Below are 24158 nucleotides of genomic sequence, written 5' to 3'. Positions count from 1 at the left end.
TTATTTTGATATATCACAGTGAAAGATTTATCGTCCTCTTTTTTTTTTTTTTTTTTTTTTTTTTAAAAAAAAAAAAAAAAAAAAAAAAAAAAAAAGAAGCATATACAAGCTCATATTTATAGAGTACTTTAGTGTTTAAAATTTTTATTTTTATATCTATTTTTATTTTTATATGTATGTATGTTCTGTCTGCATGCTTGCAAGTGTACCATGTGCATGCAGTGCCTGCAGAGGCTAGAAGAGGGCATCAGATCCTCTGGAACTGGAGTTAGGAACAGTTGTTAGCTGCCATGTGGGTGCTGGGAACCAAACCCAGGTTCTCTGCAAGAACAATCAGTGCTCTTAACTGCTGAGCCGTTTTATCAGCCCCTTGAAGATTTTTTTAAATGAACATGGATTTCTTGGGAGTAAAAAGCATTCTGTTTGGTAATTTCCTTAAAATTTAAAGTAAAAACATTTTTTAATGCTTATTTTGTGTGTTGGGGGAATGCTCAACCTGCCACGAGGGGGGTGGGTGGTGGTGGTGGTGGTGTGTGTGTGTGTAACACAGTGTACATGTGAATCTCAGAGGACAACGTGTAGGAGTTGGTTTTCTCCTTTCACCATATAGGTTCCAGGGATTCAGGTTTAGTAATATGCTCCCTTGCATAAGCACACACATGCAGAAATGTGAGTTTTTTTTTGTTTTTGTTTTGTTTTTTGTTAATTTAAAGAACAGAAAGTAGGGGCTGGAGAGATGGCTCAGCAGTTAAGAGCAGAGGACCTGGGTTCAGTTCTCGCACCCACATGGTGGCTAACAACCATCTGTAATTCTAATTCTAGGGGATTTGATGCCCTCTTCTGACCTCTGGGCATTGCATGACACAGGTGCACTTACATGTAAGCTGTATGCTCATACACATAAATAAAAATAATAAAATTGGTTTTTTTTTAAGTATACTTGTTTATATCTGACACATTTTCTTGACATTGGTGTTAGTGTTCATACCCTTGATACATGACTCTTTTTTTTGGTCTTTTTAAGACAGGGTCTCCCTGTGGCCCCAGCTAACCTGGAACTCACTATGGAGACCAGGCTGGCCTTGAACTCAGAGATCTGACTGTCTCCCAAGTGCTGGGATTAAAGACATACACTACCACACCCAACACGAAACATGACTCTTAATTAATACCATAGTATTAATTACATTTTAAGAATTTTTAGCATTTCCTTTGCCATGTAAATTTTTATACTGTTACATGAGCCCACCTTTTGTATTATTTACTCTTTCACTGGAGCTTTTAGCCTAAATTCAGCTAACGTATTCTTCCAGAAAAAAGTTAGTTGCTTTAATTTTTCCTGTTGTTTCTTCCCATTTCTTCAATATTATATAACTATTAGTGATTAGTATCTCTGTTAAATTAAGTGGTTTATTTATTTTTGTCCACAGCCATGAAACCTCAGGGATCTGGTAGTTTTGGAGCCATTCTGGGCAGCAGGGCCCCTCAGAAGGAAACTAATAGACAGCTTTCTTACTCAGACCATCAGGTATGTTCATTTGGATCTTTTTCACTTTTTAGAAAACCTAATTATAGATGAGCTAGGTCATTGGGGGCATAGAATGTACGTGGTGATTATCTAATCTGGCATTGTCTCAGTGGTGCTTTCCATAGCTGACGTTTTACATTTTGATCATCTCAGTCTCGTCAACTATTTTGATAAAAGCCTTTTTAAGTTTTATCACAGTGCCCCCTTCTTACATAGAGTTTTGTTTTGGTTTTTGTCTTTTTGAGACAAGGTCTCCCTGTAGCCACAGTGGGCTTGGAACTCGCTCCTAAGACCGGGCTGGCTTTGAACTCACAGAGATCTGCCTGCCTCTGCCTCCCAAGTGCTGGGATTAAAGCCATGTACCACCAAGCCCAGCTACCATAGTTTTATTAAACACAATTTAACCTTTGCTTGATATCTTCTGGCCATCAGAATGAACCATAGCATAGTTTTTAAGAGCATGGACTTGGAATTACAAGTAGATTCAACAATATGGGTGTTTGGTAAAACTCTTAAGTATCCTGATCCTCAGTAGCTGTCTATAACATGGAGACAGCAGTAATGTTTTAGCAGTTGTTCTGAGATAATGCACTTAAAAGGGTTAGCTTGCTGTGTACCATAATATTGCAAACAGCCTTACAAATGTTTGCTATATTGCTTTGATGCATTTGGGTCTGTGGTACATAGTGAACTTTGCTTTCATGTTAATGTGACACAATACTATTTTGCTGAAAAGTTTTTCCTTGGGTCTGGAGAGATTGCTCAATGGTTAAGAACACTGGTAACTCTTGTAGAGGACCCTGTTTCAGTTCCCAGCATACTCAGCAGCTAGCAACCATCTGTAGCTCCAATTCTAGGAGATCTTATGCCCTCTTCTGACTTCTGTGGGTACTATACATTTATATGCATACAAGCAAAATACTCATACACATAAAATTCCAATAAAATTTATGTTTGTCTTGGGGGTAGAGAGATGGCCCAGTGGGTTAAGAACACTTGCTATTCTTTCAGAGGACTGGGTTTGACTCCCAGCACCCACATGCAACTAACAACTCTCTGTAACTCCAGTTCCCAAGGATCCAACACCCTCTTCTGGCTCCTATGGGCATTGCACACATATAGTACGCTTACATACATTCAGGCAAAACACTCATACACATAAAATAAAAATAACAAAAGTTTTTTTAATGTAATATAATAAAAATAGGAGGTAGAAATTGGCTAGGCAGTCAGGGTAAAAAGACCCCAAACAAAAGTAGCCAGTTTCTTACTTGGCTAAAAGTCAAAATGTTCTTGGGCCTCTTAGCAGCCTGATCTGTATCAAAGTCCAGAAATACCAAAATTTTTTAAGAGCTTTTGTCTAATTCCTAGGTTACCTCTTCAGAGGAGGGAAACTATTAGAGCAACATATAGCCCCCATAAGTTCTCAGGAAACCTGGGTTTACTCTTTCAAGCCCCTGAAACCACCTGATGGACATGCACCTTCAGTATTAATAAGTGCATGACTACAGAACAGCTAAATTGGGACTCTTATCATGGAGACATGTATGTACTAGTCCATGTTCTCCCCCAGGTTTATCTTTGTAGCAGAGAAGAAGGGTAGAAACACTTCACCTTAACCCAGGTCTCTCAAGAGCCAAGAGAAGTCCTGCTACTGTCCATGTGAAAACAGGCATTGCAGGTTCTGATGCCTTGGGTGCTGCCACCCTAGCCAGGGGCAGTAAAAATTTTAGGCTTCTAGGCTCTCAGACAGAGACATCGGATGTCTACAGGATTCCATCGGGCAGTTGGAGAGACAGGTTGACTCCCTAGCTAAAACGGTGCTACAGAACAGAAGGGGGTAGATCTGCTGTTCCTAAAGAAAGATGGCTCATACATGGCCTTAGGTGAGGTTTGTGGTTTTTATGCCAATAATTCAGATATAATTGAGTTTTACTGGGTCTCTGGTAATATTCCTCCTAGCCTTTATGGTGGGGGTCCATGCCTCCTAAATTGCCTAAATGCCATCAAAATTAGGGTTCTAAGGACCCAATATGACCCTCAAAATCAAAACAAGTCAAAGATTTGACTTATGTCCCAGAGCCAGTGAGAAATGAATATCCCCGGTGCCTCCATTTTATACTAGTTTAACTGGTCAATCAGAGAAGGGTAATTTCCCATTTTCTTCTTCATGCCTTTCTTACTAAACATGCTTTCTTTAAGGCTTTGGGCTGCCCCTAGCATCTTGTATTGCTTTACTTTCTCTAAAGCTTCCTTCTCCTAGCCATGTGGCTGCCAATCAGCCACATGTCTGACCTCCCACACAGGCTCTAAACCTTCCTACCATTCACCTCCTCAAGGCAGCTGCCAAGATTACCAGCTCACCCGCCCTGCGAAATTCTTTTTCTTTAAAATTCTAATAAAATCGTAAAAGCTTTAAAAAAAAAAAAAAAAGTGTTTCTTTCATGTATGGTCTTACTAATCTTAATACAGCTTAGCAATTCTTGTGTCTCTTAATTGATTTGCAAAGGAAAGCCAGTTATAAAAGCAGAGAAGCTTCAGAGCCTTTCTGTAAGTAAATTTGTACTTAGAGAGTTAATACTTACTAGATTGAACAATAAATGAGACTTAATGGTTTTTAGGTTCTTTTCATAGGTTATTATTAGATTTATTTGTTTAAATTTATTGTATTTATTTTGTATATGTGTGAATGTGCATACCACTAACTTATATTTTGCTTTTATGTATAAAAGGTTTTGATATAAAACTTTTTCATGATCAAAATTTCAGAAAAATAGGTAACTAGTATGTTGCCATTTGTATAATAAAAAGAATTCACCTTTGTGTTGTTTAGAGAAACTAGGGATGGGATAATAAAGTGGAACTTGGTGGGGATAGGGTTGTAGAGAAGTTCTGAATCTATATCTTTTAATATTTTTATTTATAGACCTTAGAATTTTGTTTGCTGTGCTAGGGCTTAAACCTAGGACCTTGTGCACGTTAGGCATGTGTTCTCCTGACAAGCTGTATCTGTAACCTAAACAGTTAAAATATATCACCAATTTCAAAATTCAGTTTATTTAATGTATATGAGTGTATTGCCTGCATATATGTAAGTGTACCCGTGTTGTGCAGTGCTCACAGAGGTCAGAAGAGGGCATCAGCTCCCCTGGAACTAGAATTATGGCTATTTCTCAGCTGCCACCTGGGTGTTGGGAATCAAACCTGGGTCCTCTACAAGAGTACCCAGTGCTCTTAACTGCGGAGCCTTCTCTCCAGCCCCCCAGATTTAGCTTTTTAAAAACATTAATCCTGAGCTGGGCGTGGTGGCACACGCTTTTAATTCCAGCACTTGGGAGGCAGAGGCAGGCAGATCTCTGAGTTCAAGGCCAGCCTGGTCTACATGGTGAGTTCCAGGACAGCTGGGGCTACAGGGAGACCCTGTCTCAAAAAGGCCAAAAAACAAAAACAAAAACAAACAAAAAAATTAATCCTGAGGTTTATTTCCTATCCTAAGGTTATAATTCTATAAAAGGAAAGTAATTGGGTATATCTTCAATAGAGGAATTATGTAGTTCTTAATGTAGACATATAAAACACAACTGGCAGAATGTTCATCTAAAACACTACTTCTCAAATAATATGTTCCAATTACTACACTCTCTGAATGTTTTGTTTGCTGTCCAGTGGGTAGACCCTTTAATTCATCTGTCAATGGAGTCTGTCTTATCTTTTCTCCCCATTATTTGTTTTATTCCTCAACTTGAATCCTCTCAGAAGTCATACAACTGTTTTATGGACTTACATGATTTGATACTAAGTTGTCTCTCAATTAAAATGTGAATGTTGTTTCTCCTCCCTCTTCCTCACCCCCATTCCTCTTGTTTTGGGTAGTCCTAAGTCTTTGAGCATGCTAAACATACGTTCTAACATTGACCTATACTCACAGACCCTGTCATCATTCCCTATTATAATCATGATTTATTTTCCCCCAAAGATCATTCACACTGATCTCTAGACCATGCGTTTCTGTGCTTTGTTTTTTTTTCAACAGAAAAAACATGGTATTACTATGTAGGCCTAGATATCCCAGAACTCACCTGCTTTTTTTTTTTTTTTTTTTTTTGGAGACTGGATCTTACTGTGTAGCCTATATAGCCCAGGATAATTCTTGAACTTACAGGGATTCTCTTGCTTCAGCCTCCCAAGTGCTGAGCTTACATGTATGAGCTGCCATACTTGGCCTTGTTTTGTTACCGTTGGTAATTGAAATGAGGGTTCTTGCCTTTTGCATTCAGATGTGCTTTGAGATTTTGTTTATTAGTGTTTTTGTGTGTATGAATGATGTGTATGTATGGAAGTCAGACAACTTCATGGAATTGGGCCTTGCCTTCTACCTTTATGTGTGTGCTAGGGGTTGAGCTCAAATCATCGGGCTTACACAGCACATGCTTACTCACTGAACTATCTCACCAGGCCTGAGATTTTAAAGTTTACAAGAATAGTGTAGGAGAGCTAGCTGTGGTTGTATATGTCTATAATTCTAGCACTTGGGGAGGGTGAGGCAAGAGAATGGTGAATTCTAGACCAGCTTGGACTACACAAGATCCTTCCTCAAAACCAAAAAGAAGGAAAAAATTACTACAGGAAAATGTCAAACTCAGTTGCTCACACTTATATGTGTCAGGATCTCCTGAATTGCTTTTATAAATACATATTTATAAGGGTTGAGGATATATCTCAGTGGTAGAGTAGTTAACGTGTTGGACATCACAGACAGACACAGACACACATACAGAATGAGTCTTATCCCAGAGGAATTAGACTAGGAATGGATTCCCAATTGTGTTCTTTTTTTTAGTGCACCATAAGAATCATAGGTCTTGGGACTGAAAAGATGGTTCAGTGATTAAGAGCACTGAATGCTCTTGCAGAAGACCCATGTGGCAGGTTAACAACCATCTGTAACTCATTCCAGTTCCAGGGGTCTCATGGTTCCCAGCCTCTGAGGGCATTGCACGTACATGGTACACTTGCATGCATGCAGGCAAAACACTCATACACATAAAATAATACAATAAAATAAATTAAAAAGTAAAATACTGCCAGGTGTGGTGGCGCACGCCTTTAATCCCAGCGCTTGGGAGGAAGAGGCAGGCGTCTGTGAGTTCAAGGCTAGCCTGGTCTCCATTAGCAAATCCAGGCCAACTCTGGCTACAGGGAGACCTTGTCTTAAAAAGACTCCAAAAAATAATAATAACAATACTGCTGGTCTTAAAAAGTTTTAGAGTTCTGCTGGGGATGTAGCTCAGTAGATAGAATGCTTACCTAACATGTATGAACCCCTAGGTTTGATCCCTAGCACCACATAACAGGCGTGGTGGTACATGCGTATAATCCCTGCACTTATGAGGAGGATGATCAGTAGTTCTAGGTCATCCTCTGATGCTTGGCAGGATTGAGGCCAGCCTTGAGTCTACATGATGCCCTCTCAAAAATAACAAAATGTGTTTGCAATTAATTCAAAGATTTAACTGTCTCAAATTTTTTTCTTACAGGCCTCTTCAAAAAGAGGAAATTTGGAAACTAAGGATGATACTCCGTTTCGAAAAGTTCTTGGTAATCCAGGTAGAGGATCAATTAAGACTGTAGCAGGAAGTGGAATAGCTGTTACCCGGACAATTCCTCCTTTGACGCTTACATCAACTCCTCTTAGAGCAGGATTATTAGAAAACCGGTAGGAAAGACTTAGTTCTTTTAAAAAAAAAAAAAAAAAAAAATTTTATTTTACTGTTTTCATTTTATGTGTATGTGTGTATTATAGTGCCTGCATGGAGGCAAGTGCAGTGTCATGCAGTGCCTGCGGAGGACAGAAGAGGCTGTCGGATCCCCTGGAACTGGAGTTACAGATAGTTGTTAGCTGCCATGTGGGTACTGGGATTCGAACCTGAGTATTCTGCAAGAACAACCAGTGTTCTTAACCACTGAGCCATCTCTCCAGCCCCGGAAAGACTTAGTTCTTCAGTCTTTGTTATGAATGTCTTTTGTAACTTTGAGGAATTAGGGAAAAAGTGTAATACATTTTTGTCTATAATTACAAGTGTTTGTCTTTAGTTTATAGCAGTGACATTTAACATTCGGACAAACAGTATATTAAGGTGATCATAGGGAATTAGATAATTGTGACCATATTGCTAATATTTGAGTGTGTTGATTTATAATTGTGAGGGGGGCGGTAGGTGGGTGGGTAAGTAGATGTGTGTGCAGGCACACATGCACTTTTGTAGCTGTGCATGTGGAGGCCAGAGGACAACCTTGGCTGTCATTTCTTAAACATCACCTAAGGATTTTTTGTTCTTGCTTTTTGAAACAGGGTCTCTCACTGGCTTTGAGCTTGCCAGCTAGCTAGCCATAGGAATCCTCCTGTCTCCTTCCTAGCTCTGGGATTGTAAACATCCCATCATGCCCAGCTTTTTTTTTTTTTTTTTTTTTTTTCTGTCTTTTTGAGACAAGGTCTCCCTGTAACCCCAGCTGGCACCTACCTTTGCCTCCTGAGTAACTAGAATTAAAGGCATGTACCACCACGCCCAGCATGCCCAGCTTTTTAACTGAGTCCTGGGGATTGAACTCAGGTCTTCTACTTGCAACTTTACTAAGTCTTCTTAGCTCTGGTTTACAATTTTTGATGGTATGAATTATGACTTTTTAAAGTTGTTATTTTTTTATCCTTATTTATCCTTATTTTTTCTCCTTAGCACTGAAAAGAGGAAAAGAATGCTATCTGGCTCAGAGCTAACTGAAGATTATCCTAAAGAAAATGATTCCTCATCGTAAGTTTCTCTAAGAGCCTTTAGGCCACTTGACCAGTGTTTTCTTTTACTGATAGATAAAACCACTAGGGGAAATTTAAACAGTATTCAATCTGTGGGAATTCTAGTTGTAAAAGAACAGAATTTAAATTGTGTTGTTAGTGGTAGATTGTAGACTTTAATAGACAATTTGGTAAGTGCTGTTGCTTTTTTTTTTTTAATTTATTTTTATTTTATGTGTATGCATGTATTGTTTGCATGTAGGTAAATGCACCAGTGTTGTTCAGTGCCAGTGGAGGTCAGAAGAGGCTGTCAGATCCCCTGGGACTGGAGTTATGGACAGTTGTTAGCTGCCATGTGGGTACTGGGATTCAAACCCGTGTCTTCTGCAAGAACAACCAGTGTCCTTAACCACTGAGTCATCTCTCCAGCCCCAAGTGCTGTTGCTTTTTGTTTTTGTTTTGAGACAGGGTCTTGATAGGTATGTGTTGACTTTGAACTCATGGTCCTTCTGCCTCAGCTTGCCTTCCTAGTGTAAAAAATTAGCCGGAGGATAAAAAAAATGTGAGCCCTACATAGATAGATTCTAGGCAAAGATCAGGTATACTTTCTGTGTTGATAAACAGATCTGTAGCAGGACTCTCACCAGCTCATGATCCTTTTCCTTATGTGAAGATTTTTCTGTTCTTTGCCCCTCTGTTCATCTTCCTCCCTTCCTTTTTCTCTTTTCTTTGTTTTGGTGGGAGTGTTGGGCATGGGGGAGGGGCACTTTGACATAGTTAACAGTTAATGACCATAATACCTGAAAAGAAATCAGTTGCTAGTTAACTAGTATTTCAGACCAAGGCGTCACCAGAAAGAATTGGGAAGAAGAAAGAAAAAAACCTGTATTTATTAAGTGGTTCTGCTGTAACAGATGCAAAAGTCTATGAAGATGATAGGACTGTAATCTAAAAATGACAGTCACTGTATACTATAGTTAATCTACCATCCTTGATAAATACCTTAATAAATACTTTGGACCTTAGATAGTGCTCCAATCTCCACTTTTATCACCTTCATGTCTCTATTCTTGTTAGAGGAAGTGTGCATACCACTTTTATGCATATTAGTAACAGGGTTTTATTAAATTATAAAAGCCTAGGAAATATTCCTAGCCAAAATTCAACCAGAATGGTATAAAGGTATGATAGTTACTTGGGAACAACTAACAGCTTACCATAATTTACCCTTCTAGTTACCAAAATACCCCTTTTTGCCATTCTTTGCACAAATAGAGTCTCCCCTCAAAGAGGGAACCTTGCAAGTTCCTCTCTATAAAGTCTACCTGTGTCTTGGACTATGTCCTCCTTCCTGGTAGTCCTAAAACACAAACAGTGAATTAATACACAACTCTGTTTTCGTGTGTTTGCATACGTAATATATTGCTAGAGAAGAAACAGAGTAACCACAATGAAATTTTCTGTTTAGAAAAAAATATGAATAGGGGCTGGAGAGATGGCTCAGCAGTTAAGAACACTGGTTGTTATTGCAGAAAACCCAGGTTCAAATCTCAGCACCCACATGGCAGCTGTCTGTAACTCCAGTTCCAGGGGATCCGATGGCCTCTTCTGTCCTCTGCAGGCATTGCATGACACAGGTGTGCTTACCTACATGCAGGCAATATACTCATACACATAAAATAGAAATAATAAATAAAATATTTTTTAAAAAGGTAGGAATATGAAGCTATAGAAGTCTGGTCTATAGTGGTGATAAACATTTTCTTTCTATCCCAGGCTGGCCTCAAATCTATGTAGCCATTTAGTTCTATGCATGTCTCATACTAAGTTAATTCCCTCTTATCACAGATTCTTCACAATGATATTTACCAATTTCTGAGGGAGAATCTTAGAAAGGAAGGCTTAGAGAGATGACAATAACATGGCTAAACATGGCCTTGAAACTGCAAAGAGTATTTTCTTAATATTTTTATTTTATGTGTGTGTGTGTGAGTGTATTGCCTGCATGTGTGTAAGTACACTTGTGTCATATATTGCCCTCAGAGATCAGAAGAGGCCATCGGATCCCCTGGAACTGTAGTTATAGATGGTTGTTAGCTACCATGTGGGTGCTGAGAGCTGAACCCAGGTCCTTTGCAAGAGCAGCCAGTGCTCTTAACTACTGAGCCATCTCTCCAGCTTCTGTAAAGGTTATTTTGATCTTCTATTATCTGTTCTAGATTCCCTGCAGTCTCTACTAGCATTTTTAGAGCCTTGATGGTAGCATGCCTGAGGTCTTGATGCCTGAGGGATCTGAACCTTTGGTTACCGTATACATATTAGGCCATTGTTGATGAAATTTCCCATTGTAGTGCCATGAGCACCATGCTGCTTTTGATCACGAGAGCAGTGAAGTTCCTTTGAAATCTCTTTTTCCCACACATCTTGGGCCTTCTCATTATACAGCTTTTCATCCTCATAATAAAGTCATTTACCTTGACTAGTATGAAAACTCCTTTCTTTGCCTACTGATCTGCCAGCAGAAGGAGCCCAAAATGACCTAACAGCGGCCATAACTAGATTTAATTATTTTCCTACGGTGCCTCCTGATGAAAATGTTCCTTGTTTTTCCCTATTTGGATAACGGGATCCACAGCATCTAATTTGGCTGGGTAGGAAGCAGATTCTCAGAATGAGTTATTGAAAATAATGGTGAGTGAAACCACTCCTACTTGTACCCCTTAGTTTCTGAGATCACATATTCCTCATGAGCATAATGGTTTGTTAATTTAAGGTATAAGTTGAGCATTCCTATTCCAGAAATCTGATAGAAGTACTCAAAAATAAGAAACTTTGAGTCTTGATATGATGCTATCAGTAGAAGCTTCTACATTAGATCTTATAAAAAACGTCACAAGCAAAGCAAGGGTGTACTAAGAATACTGTATCAAATTACCTTCAGACTGTATGTATTAGGTGTATCTTAAACAATGGTTCTTATCCCTAAGATATCTTGTATGTATGTAAATATTCCAAAATTGAGGAACCATCCCAAATCTGAAACACCTCTGGTCACAAGCGTTTTGGATAAGGGGTATTAAATGTGTATGTAGTATATCTTTTATTAACATTAATTGTAAAAATTAAAGAAATTTAATGTGTCATGTGTATTGATCTTTTCTATATCCCCTCAAGCTCTAGTAATTACTTGTCTACTTCTAGGTCAACCCTGTTCTTTATTCCCTCTCCTCCTCTCTCTTCTTAGTTTCCACATGTGAGAGCGAGCATGTGATACTTCTCTGTGTCCAGCCTATTTTTACTCACCATTACATCTTTTAATTCCATCGATTTTAACGAAATTTTACTTTATTGTGTGTAGGTGTGTGTGCCCAAGGTGCATGTGTAGAAGTCAGAGGACAGCTTTTGGGAATTCTCTCTTTCTGCTGAGGGATCTAGGGATCAAACTCAGGTTTTCAATTTTGTGCAGCAAATGCTTTTTCCCTCTTAGTCATGTTGCTGGCCCAGATCCATCAACTTTTCTGCAAATATTTATTCTTTATGGATGAATAATACTTCATTGCATATTTATATCCCATATTTTCTTTGTCTATTGACACCTATCTTGATTATGTATCTTAGCTGTTATGAGTAGTACTGTATATAACGTAGGCATTCAAATAACTGTTTTGTATCCTGATTTCATATCCTTTGGATATGTACCTGAGTAGGATATAGCTGGATCATGTGTTAATTCTATAGTTGTTTTAGGAGCCTCCATTGCTGTTTTCTGTAACAATTGTAACAATTTACATCCCTACCAACAGTGTATAGGGTTCACTTTCTCTCTTTGCATCCCCTGCTTATTTTCGGGTTCCATTTGCTTGAAATGCAATTTTCTACCCTTTTTGAGTTCCATTTTGTGTCTTTAGTGGTGAGGTGAGTTTTGGTAGGCAGCCTCTATCTTGGTTTTTTTATTTAGACTTTTGTGAGACAAGGTCTCATGTAGTCCAGACTGGACTTGAACTTACTGTGGAACCAAGGATGATTTTGAACTCCTGCCTTTGCCTCCCACATGCAGGCATTATGGCATTACAGGCATGAGCCACCACCAATCCTGGGTCTTCTCTGTAAAACATTTACTATGTATGCAGGTGCACTCACAAAGTGGGGGGAGGAGAGGAGAGAGAGATCCTGCTCTTCCCCCTCCCATATTCATAGGTTGACACCTTCATCCCTAAAGTGGTTTTGGAGCTAGAACCTTTGTGGAGTTAGAAAAGGTTAAATGAGGATTCTTACATTACAGTAGGGCTCTAATCTAATAGGACTGAGAAGAGAAGTAGACATCCAGAGCTCTTTTTCCATGTTCATAAGCCATATGAAGACATAGTAAGACGGCAGCCATCTACAAATCATGAAGAGAACCCTCACCAGAAACTGAATTTGCTGGCATCATGATTCTGTATTTCCAGCCTACAGAATTGTGAGAAGATCAATGACTGCTTTGGCAACCAGTCTGTGGTGTTTTGTTATGGCAGTCCAAGTAGGTCAATACAAACTGTTAAGTTTTCTTTTGTTCTGTTTTCTTTTCCAGAGACAATGTGTTAGATTCCTGGACTGTCCTAACAAATCACCATGAGCTTGGTGACTTAAAAGCAACCAACATTTATTCCTTTATAGTTAGACCAACAGACTTGGTGGCAAGCACCTTTACTCATGAGCCATCTATCTCTCTGGCCCAATTGCTTTCTTTTCTAAGGTGGAAGGAATTTGACAAAATCATTGTTGCCAGGAGTTGGAGAGAGCACTGACTGCTCTTGCAGAGGACCTGGGTTCAGTTTCCAGCACCCATTTGGCAGCTAAGAACCATCAGTAATTCCAACACCCTTTTCTGGTCTCCACTGGCATTGTGCAATATGGGTGTGCTTACATACATGCTGGTACAACACTTATAAAAAATAAGTAGATCTTGGCGGTGGAGAGATGGCTCAGCGGTTAAGAGCACTGACTGCTCTTGCAGAGGACCCGGGTTTGATTCCCAGCACCCACGTGGCAGCTACAACCGTCCTTAACTCCAGTTCCAATCCGACAGCCTCTTCTGGCCTCCTTGGGCATTACACAACATGGGTGCACTTACCTACATGCAGGCAATACAGTCATACACATAAAATAAAAATAATAAATAAAATATATATTTTTTAAAGTAGATCTAACCAGGTATGGTAACACACACCTGTAGTCCCAGCACTTGGGAGGCAGAGGCAGGGAGATCTCTGTGAGTTCAATGCCATCCTGGACTACCTAGTGAGTTCCAGGCCAGCTGGGGCTACAGGGAGACCCTGTTTCAAAAAGACAAAAAAAAAGTATATCCAAAAAAAATTTTTTTAATCATTTGTTATCAAATGTCTAATTGGTTTTCACAAGGCATAATACTGGATCAGCACCAGTTTCTAATGTTAACCAATTGGGACACACAGCAGCAGCAGTAACTGAACCTCAGTGAAGGAAAACCTATACTATAGATTCTAGCACTGCCACCATAGCTGTTTTAATCATGGACCTTGTGGAAATACTAGAATAGCTATGGGCAAAGACTGACTGATTTGCCCCAAAGAAGCAATCCTTCTGATTATTGAGTCTTTTTAGTAGAGTTCTCTGGTGAACATTAGCATATAAACAGGTCTTTACCCGTCATACACTCCTGTAGGTTTGTTTCTTTCATGAATCATTTTTCTCTATCTTCCAGGACCCTGGTCGTCCATCTAGGACGACCAACTCCTTGCTACCAACTAGTAAAGTAGTCTATGACTCACTTTAGCCACACAGAGTAAATGGTGAAATGCATTTCTCAGACCTCTTCCCCTCACTGTTGTCTTTCAAAACAGTCCTGTAGTGGGTCTATGGTTGATTTTCATTTTATACCAGTGTCCTAAGATGACCTATCCATGAATCAGGTCCAGATTTATTTTTCTTTCAGCTGGTTATAGGGAATGCCTATAATGCATGTTCTTTATCACTTCCTGTTTACTTGGATCCAATCTCAGTATACTTAGCTCCATTTTATGAGAGATTACTGCTGTACCCTTTTGACCTTGTGCCTTTGGGTATGATAACACCAAGTTCATGATGGTTACTTCTGGTTACATAGTTCCTTAATGACCAATAGTTTCATCCCCTTGTTTCTTGGCTGGCCTATTAGTTTGACAGGAGCAACATACACAACTTTGTTGCCAATTTAGAATTTTCTTTTGCATACAGCATGGTATTGCTTTAGAATCCTAAGGTAACCAGGCTGCTTTTCTCCTGTGAGCTAGTGACTTGCACAGTGTCTGTCTTTAAGGTGATAATGGTCTCAGCTGAACCTGTCATTTTCTCTTTTGAACAGATCAATATTCATAGTAACAACCAGTCAGTTTTATAGTGTTGATGGTTATTTTTTTAAACCTCATCTCCTTTGTTGCAGTTGCAAATTCCTCTATTTCATGACTTTATGTTACAGCTTAAAAAGTATTGCTTACGAATTACAGTATCCTTATCCTGGGTACTTCTGCTTACCTGAGCCCAGCTTAGCCAGTTGTATCTAGAGTCTTTGATTTTCCCATGAGTCTGTGGTCAGTAGGTGACTCGATGTAGTTTAGTCTCACTCGTGGCTGGTCCTGGAGTCACTATCAGAGTAATTAGGTCATGTGTTTTGTATCATCTAGTAAGCTAGCCTAGAATAATTCCTATAGCACTGTCAGGGTTCCAAAAATGAATGGGAATTTGAAAGACAGCTTTAGGATTAGAATCAGAACTCACCAACTTTTACTTCTGTTATATTCTTTTGGGAAAAGGAAATTAATTACAGGGCCAAACTAATTAAAGGATAGAAAATACATGGTGTATTTATGTATGTATTTTGACGGGGTCTTGTGTAACCCATACTGGCCTTAAACTCCTGCTCTTCCTGCCTCTACCTCCTGGGTTCTGGATTACAGGCATGTACTATGCCTGGCTTAGCTTGATGAGAAGCTTGTAGGATGAAAATGTGGAACAATGGACCCAAAAATGGGGTCAAAGGGAATGTGAACAGAGCACCATTGTTTTCTGTTGCAAGCTTAATTTATGATGATTCCCCTAATTAGCAGTTTTAATCAAAACATGATAATTTATTTAAATAGACACTAATATTGTAAGTTCAGGTATTTAGGAATGATAGGGAGAAAGTGAGGCTTGTTTACGAAATGTTAACTTTGCATTCATGAACTTAATCACTACTAGTTAAAATGTGTTTTCGCCTGGCGTGGTGGCACACGCCTTTAGTCCCAAGAGGCAGAGGCAGGTGTATCTCTGTGAGTTCGAGGCCATCCTGGTCTACATGGTGAGTTCCAGGACAGCTGGGGCTACAGGGAGACCCTGTCTCAAAAAAAAAAAAAAAGTTTACATTTTCTTTTGGGGTTGTGGGACACACCTTTAATCCCAGCACATAGGAGGCAGAGGCAGAAGTTTACATTTTCTAAATAGCATTTAAAATCATGTACAACATAAGAACATTTTGGGCTTTGCTTTATTTTTTTAAAACTGAAAAGCATCAATACTGAACAAGTGTACTTTTTGAACTGATTGTTTTGATCTCAGGTAAATAATTTCATCTGACCTTGCTTTTTAAAATTTTATTCATTAATTTTTTTGTGTGGTTTTGTGCACATGCAGGCACATGCATGCCATGACTTATATGTGGAGGTCACAAGACAACTTTCAGGAATTGGTTGTCTACTTCTACTGTGAGATCCAGGGATCAAACTTGGGTCATCAGGCTTGTGTGACAAGTGCTTTTATTTCCTGAGCCATTTACCTCGAGCCATTTGGCTGACCCTGATCTTGCTGTTGGCTAAAAAAAAAAAAAAAAAAAACGCTTTTTTATAAGCCAATCAAGTTGCCAATCAAGGTTAACCAGCAAGGGCTGGAGGGGTGGCTCAGCAGTTACAAGCACTGACTGCTCTTGCAGAAGACCCAGGTTTGAATCCCAGCACCCACGTGATGGCTAACAGCCATCAGTAACTTCAGTTCCGAGGATTCAGCACCCTCTTCTGTCCTCTGGGCACTGCACGACATGGGTGCACTTGTATATATACATACAGGCATAATACTCATACACATAAAATAAATTAATAAAAATAGGAAATGTTTCTTTAATTTTGCTTAGTTTACTAAAACTATAAATTATTAGTTCATAATAATGAAAAGTTATTTTCATAATATTTACTTATTTCAGTTAGCTAATGAGGCTTTAACATCCTTATAGCCAAACTTTGAAGTATATCAAAGGAATTTGTCACTTAAAATACAACTTTCAAAGTAAGAATACCAGCCGGGTGTGGTGGTGCACCCCTTTAATCCCAGCACGGGAGGCAGAGGCAGGCAGATCTCTGTGAGTTCAAGGCCAGCCTGGTCTACATAGTGAGTTCCAGGACAACTGGGGCTACAGGGAGACCCTTTCTCAAAAAGAGTATCAGGGCTGGGGAGAGATGGCTCAGTGGTTAAGAGCACTGACTGCTCTTGCAGAGGACCCGGGTTCAATTCCCAGTACCCACATGGCAGCTATGAACCGTCCTTAACCCCAGTTCCAGGGGAATCTGACACCCTCTTCTGACCTCCGCAGCATTGCATGACACAATGCACTCACATACATGCAGGCAATACACTCATACATGTAAAATAGGCACACACCTTTAATCCTAGCACTCTGGAGGCAGAGGCAGGTGGATCTCTGTGAGTTCAATGCCAACCTGGTCTATATAGTGAGTTTTAGGACAGCTGGGGCTACAGGGAGACCCTGTCTCAAAAAGACCAAAAAAAAAAAAAAATAACAATAAATAAAAAAATTTTTTTTCAAAGTAAGAATATCTTGCCGGGTGTGGTGGCGCACGCCTTTAGTCCCAGCACTTGGGAGGCAGAGGCAGGCGGGTCTACACAGTGAGTTCCAGGACAGCTGGGGCTACAGGGAGACCCTGTCAAAAAAAAAAAAAAAAAAAAAAAAAAAAAAAAAAGAAAAGAGAATATCTTTATGGGGCTGGAGAGATGGCTCAGTAATTAAGAACTCTGGTTGTTCTTTCAGAAGACCCGACTTAGAATCCCAGCACCCACATGGCAGCTATCAGCTGTCTGTTACTCCAGTCCCAGGGGATCCGACAGCCTCTTCTGACCTCCATGGGCATTGCACGACACGGGTACACTGACCTACCTGCAGGCTATACACGCATACACATAAAATAATTTTTTAAAAAAGAATATACCTTCATGCTATATTTATTTCAAATTATTAACTGTAGGAACAACAAGGCTTTGACAGATCCTTCAAGAAAATATTTAACAAGCAGTAGAGAAAAGCAGCTGACTTTGAAACAGGCAGAAGAAAATCGGACATCAGGTAAGTTTTGGTCTTTATTTAAGGTCTCATTTATTTGGATGATATATTATATCTGCTTATATCTGCTCTTGCAAAGGTCCTGGGTTCGATTCCCAGCATAGAAAAAACTAAATCATGGCAGCTGGCAACCATCCCCAGCTCCAAGGCATCCAACACCCTCTTCTGACCTTTGTGGGCCTTGCATGACACGAGTGTACTTACTTACATGCAGACAATAAAATAAAAATAATAAATAAAATATTTTAAAAATAAAATCACATTGGGGTGTGCTGAAGAAATGGCTCAGTGATTAAGAATATATACTGCTCTTACAGGGGACCTGAATTCAGTTCTGAGCACCCCCTTCAGGCATCTCATGGCTATCTGGTATTTCTGACCTCACATGCACAGACACACACACAACACACACACACACACACACACACACACAATTAAAAATAATAAAAAATAGAGCCTCAAAAAAAGTAAGAAAAACTTGGTTTTAAAAAGTGACCAGAAAAGCCGGGTGTGGTGGCGCACGTTTTTAATCCTAGCACTCAGGAGGCAGAGGCAGGTGGATCTCTGTGAGTTCAAGGCCAGCCTGGTCTACATAGTTCCAGGACAGCTGGGGCTACAGGGAGACCCTGTCTCAAAAAGACCAAAAAAAAAAACAAGTGACCAGAAAAAGAAAAAAGAGCTAGATATGGTGGCACACACCTTTAGTTCCAGCACTTGAGAGGCAGAGGCAGGCAGATCTCTGTGAGTTCAAGGCCAGCCCCCAGCTGGGGCTACAGGCAGACCCTGTCTCAAAAGATCAAACATGGGACCCAGAGAGATGGCTCATGGCTAAAAGCACTGACTGCTCTTACAGATTACCCAGGTTCAATTCCCAGCACCCACGTGTCGCTAACCCATCTTTAACTCCAGTTTCAGGGATCTGATTCCCTCTTCTGACCTCCACGGGCATTGCACATACATGGTATGCTTACATATATGGAGGCAGACACTCATAAAAGTAAATAAATAAGCTAGAAGAAAAACTGGTATAGCGTGCAGAGGAACACTGCTTTGCTAGTGTCCCTTTCCTTACTGTACTTGATCTTCATTGTGCTTGTATTAAAAATAGAAATTTAAATAAATATAAACAGATCAAATTGTATATTGTTATTATTAGATCAACTTGAATTAGATATTACAATTTTCCTTTATTATGTGTTTTGTAGGGCTTTTACCTTTGCAGTCATCAGCATTTTATGGTAGTAGAGCTGGATCCAAGGACTATTCTTCTGGTGGCACTAACCTAGATAGGTATGTATTGGTTATAGAAAGCCTTGTGACGAATTTGAAGAGCTCTCTCTTTTCACCATGTTGAGTAATGAAACAGGCTATGCTGTACGCCTAGTCAACACCCCAGTTTAAGCGCATAAAAATTGATTAAGATAAGATCACCACATTTTAGTTAGAAAGTAGAATGTTTGTTTGGGTTTTTAAAAAAATATATTTATTTTTATTTTATGTGTATGCTTGTATTGCCTGCATGTAGGTAAGTGTACCTGAGTCATGCAATGCCCTCAGAGATCAGAAGAGTCTGTCGGATCCCCTGGGACTGGAGTTACAGACAGTTGTTAGCTGCCATGTGGGTGCTGGGATTCGAACCCGGGTCTTCTGCAAGAATAATCAGTGTTCTTAACCGCTGAGCCATCTTTCCAGCCCCCCTGTTTTGTTTTGTTTTTAAATTTTATTTATTAAATATTTCTGGGGGGTTTTGTTTTGTTGTTTTTTGGGGGTTTTTTTGGTCTTTTTGAGACAGCGTCAGCCCCAGCTGGCCTGGAAGTTACTGTGTAGACCAGGCAGGCCTTGAACTCACAGAGATTCGCCTGCCTCTGCCTCCCAAGTGCTGGGACTACAGGTGTGCGCCACCACACCCGGCAATATTTCTGTTTTTAATTGAGATCTAGAAAGATTTGTATGGAGGCTACTGATGGTGATTGGCAAAGTAACCAGATTCCAGACCACTGTTTCCCATCCTCCCCAGTGATGGGCATATTAAGATCTCTTTCTTCTGAGACTTTTGTCTTTTTCGAGACAGGGTCTCCCTGTAGCTCCAGCTGTCCTAGAACTCAAAGAGATCTGCCTGCCTCTGCCTCCCAAAGTTCTGGGATTAAAGGCTTGCACCACCATGCCCGCCTCTTCTGGGGCTTTTTTACATTGCTTCCTTTTATATTGTTTCCTTTGCAGTTATTAAGCTACCTTCCAAAAAATAGGGATTTTTTCTTATAAGCTAAAGCATCACATGAATATCTTTCACCGGAACAGTTTTTCAGAAATTTAATTACCGACCAGGCATGATGATGCACACCTGTAGTCCTAGGAGGCAAACGAAGGAGATATACACAAATTCAAGATTGACCTGACATCCAAAGTGAGTTCTGAAACAGCTAGGGATACATAATAAGGCTCATAAAAGTGTGGCCATGGAGTGTAGCACTTGGGGTGATTAGGATGTAAAAAGTGAACGCAGTATGCTAGTCTTATTTTGTCTTTTTATTAGAACTTAATTCAAAGTAGTGAAAACATCTTGAGTTTTTTATATACAATTATTAAAGTGATGCAAGTGATGCTGTATGTTTAGGTATATTTAGCCTTGGGTGCTAGCTCTCAAACACTTTATAATTGACAGTGATAATTAAATTTAAGAGAATTTTGACAGTCCACTCATCAAATAGTCTGAAAGAAACCTGTTTTTGTTTTTAACTTAAAAGGAAAAGAAAAAAGGCTCAGTGGATAAAAATGCTTGCCGTGCAAGCCTGATAGCTGAATATTCTCAAAACCTATGTAAAAGCTTGATGCAGTTGTCCTCTGTCTGCCACACTTGTGCCACAGCACATGTTCACCTGCACACACAAACATGTACACACACAAATTAATAAACGAATATTTGAAACTAAACTTGGTTTCCAAATGATTTATTAAAAAGAACAGAGATTAAACCAGGCGTGGTGGTGCACGCTTGTAGTCCCAGCACTTGGGAGGCAGAGGCAGATGGATCTCTGAGTTGAAGGCCAGCCTGGTCTACATAGTGCGTTCCAGGCCAGCTGGGGCTACAGGGAAACCCTGTTTCAAAAACAAAACAAAACAAAAAAACAACCAAACATTATATAAATTTCTTCTCAACATAATGAGCATATTCATTTCATATAGGAATGTTTAAGGGAGCAGGCTGGGCTTTGGCTCAGTGGTAGAGTGTTTGCCTGGCATATTTGTGGTCCCAGGTCCAATCCCTGATACTGCAAGAAAAAAATGTTAGACATGTTTAAAGCAGAAAAAACTTGAGTGCAAAGTTGTACTCAAAGATAATGTAAAAATACCCAGATCAATATAGGGAAAAAAAGAGCAAGAGCTAAAACCATAAAGCATGTGCAAAACACAGGCTAGAGTCATGTGTCAAGAACTGGACGTATGAGATTGGGAACTAAGTGTCACCTCCCAGAACAGAAGAGGCAAGCATGCTAGGGAAACACTTTACCACTGAGCTAAAAAATGGTTTCAAACTACAAGAAAGAAAATAAATTCTCTATGAAAGTGAAACAATTGACATTTGTAACGAGAAGTAGAAGAGTTAAATGTTAATAGCAGAGTAAAGGACAAAAAATTCTGTACCTAGCAGGGCAGGGTGGTCTACACCTTTAATCCTATCACTAGGCTGCAGAGGGAAGCAGAGGCAGGCAGATTATTGAGCTTGAGGTCAACCTGCTGTGTATAGTGGTTTCCAGGCCAGCTCAGCTGTGACTACAGGAAGACCCTTTCTAAAAAAATATCTATACCCAAGTAAATTATAATTCAAAGATAAAGACCAAGAATGCTATTTTTATCCGGACATGTTGGCACACATCTGTAATCTCAGCACTCCAGAGGCAGGAGGATCATGTGTTTGAGGCTAGATCATGTGACCCTGCCTCCAGTTTGTATACATTGGAAAGTATGCTTTTTTACCTAATGCTTGGTATTTACCTTTTCCTCCCAGAGGTACCCACTTGTCTTTCCAGGATTATTCCATATATGCAAATTATTTTAATAAGTTTTACAAAATGAGAGTGTAGTAGGATTAAAAACAGAGCATAAAATATTAGACAATTAGCAATACAGGAGGAGGGAAGTATACAGGGAAATGAAAACATTTGAAGTTGCTTTTCTTGCTTGAGAAGAGGCTGCAGTTATTGTATTCTAAAGCTGGAATAGCAGAGAGATTATCGTGGCTCCTGGTGAAAAGATGATATACAGATTTGTGAAGTACTCCATCTTGAAAAAAGAAAAGAAAGCCCCAGCACGTGGGAGGCAGAGGCAGGCGGATCTCTGTGAGTTCAAGGCCAGCCTGGTCTACATAGTGAGTTCCAGGACAGCTGGAGCTACAGGGAGACCTGTCTCAAAAAGACCAAAAAAAAAAGTTAGATATTAGAGTTGGAGAGATGGCCCAGCGCATATTGCCCTTGCAGAAAACCAGAGTTCAGTTCCCAACACCCGTATAGGACAGCTCAGGCTGTATACAACCACTTGGATCTCCAGCTCCAGTGACTCAGACGTCCTCTTCTAGATCTGAGGCCACCTGCACTCACACATGCATATACACCCCAACAGACACATAAATATATCCAATAAAAAATAAAATAATCAGCGGTCAAGAACACTGACTGTTCTTGCAGAAGACCCAGGTTCGAATCCCAGCACCCACATGGCAGCTAACAACTGTCCAAAACTCCAGTCCCAGGGGATTTGACAGCCTTTTCTATCCTCCGCAGCATTGCACAACACGAGTGCACTCACATGCAGGCAGTACACATACACATAAAATAAAAATAAAAAGTAAAATATTTAAAAATCTTCAAAGAGAATCTGGAAAAAGGAACACTGGATGTTTAGTTACAGAAAAATCGTTTAGTGCTAGAGACTTGGTTCAGTAGTTAAGAGCACTGACTGCTCTTCAGAGAACCCAGGTTTGGTTTCTAGCAGCTAATAACCATCTGTAACCCTATTCTAAGGGATTTAACCCCTTTTCTGGCCTCTGTGGGCATTGCATGTATGGGTTCACTTACATTAACATGCAGGCAAAACATACACATAAAATAAATTAAAAATTTAGTGTGGAATCTAGATTTAATTATTTATATATAGATATATAGTTTTAAATATATATGAGACTAGCTAAAGGGCACCTGAACAGGGAGAGGACTAAGGACAGGGAGAGGAGGGATCAAGGAAAGTAATTAAGAGGCAATTGTGAGCATAGTACAATGATACATATAGGGAGACACAGTAAAACTCATTTATTTTGTATGTGCACTAAAATAAATTGTTTAATTTTTCTTTTTAAATGATTTTTTGAGACAGATGATTGATTAAAATAAAGAGACATGAAATAGAGAAAAAGAGCAAGAACCTGTGAAAGAAGTTCGAAACATAAAATATAAACCAAATCAGTAGTAATACCTTTTGCTTTTCTTTGTATTTTTTTTTTATTTATTTTTATTTTATGTGTATGCTTGTGTTGTCTGCATGTAGGTAAGTCCACCCGTGTCGTGCAGTATCTGGGGAGGTCAGAAGGGGCTGTCAGATCCCCGGGGACTGGAGTACAAACAGTTGTTAGCTGCCATGTGGGTGCTGGGATTCAAACCCAGGTCTTCTGCAAGAACAACCAGTGTTCTTAACCGCTGACTCTCCAGCCCCTGTTTTGTTTCGTTTTTGAGATCGAGTCTTCTTAGCCTGGAACTTGCTATAGTACACCAGGCTAGCTTCAGTCTCCTAGAGATCCACCTGCCTCTGCTTCCTGAGTACTTGATTTAAAGGCATACACCCCCACATCTGGCTTATTAAATTTTTTAAAAATATATTTTATTTATTGAGGGGCAGGTTATGTGTAGGACAAAGAACTTACAGGAGTTGATTTTCTCCTTCTTTGTAGGTCCTGGAGATGGAATGCAGATCAGTAGGCTTGTTAGCAAGCACCTTTATCCACTGAGCCATCTCACTGGTCCCAAATAATATACTAAATTTATTTGTTTATTTTTAGGACTTTTTGAGACAGGATTTCCCTGTAGCCCCAGCTGACCTGGAACTTGCTATATAGACCAGGCTGGGATCTCTCAGAGATACACCTGCCTCTGCTGGGTTTAAAGACTGCACCACCATGCCCAGTCTAAATTTAATTTTACAGCATACTAATTTATATAAATACAATAAATATTCCGATTAAGCAAAATTATTTTTTATTTAAATGAAGATTATCTATGTGCCATGTGAAAGACCCAGCTACAATATAAAGATGTAGAAAAGCTGAACCCAAAAGGATGAGGTGTGTGTATGCACGTGCATCATGAACTGCCTAAACCATATACTTAGGGAACTGTAGTAAAGGGTGAAGCTGATAGCTCATGGCAACTTTTAGGATTGAGAAATGGTTAGTAAGGAGTTCTTGGGAGAGT

The 24158-nt window shown here is 39.6% G+C and overlaps 1 protein-coding gene across 2 annotated transcripts in view; it reads left to right on the top strand.

The window, feature by feature from the left end:
- The window catches only part of Usp37 (ubiquitin specific peptidase 37), a 96372-nt gene that overhangs the window by 19983 nt on the left and 52231 nt on the right, over positions 1–24158 (top strand). For both annotated transcript variants that reach the window (XM_029559991.1, XM_008825714.3), the window contains exons 6-10: positions 1431–1528; positions 7066–7244; positions 8263–8337; positions 17606–17703; positions 18906–18990. In XM_029559991.1, coding sequence (XP_029415851.1) covers positions 1431–1528; positions 7066–7244; positions 8263–8337; positions 17606–17703; positions 18906–18990 — 535 coding nt within the window. The remainder of the gene's footprint in view (positions 1–1430; positions 1529–7065; positions 7245–8262; positions 8338–17605; positions 17704–18905; positions 18991–24158) is intronic.

This window comes from Nannospalax galili, unplaced genomic scaffold (genome assembly GCF_000622305.1).
Source record: "Nannospalax galili isolate Female #2095 unplaced genomic scaffold, S.galili_v1.0 scaffold127, whole genome shotgun sequence".
Lineage (NCBI taxonomy): Eukaryota > Metazoa > Chordata > Mammalia > Rodentia > Spalacidae > Nannospalax > Nannospalax galili.
Note: the sequence above shows the minus strand (reverse complement) of the source record. Positions and strands in the feature narration are given on the sequence as shown.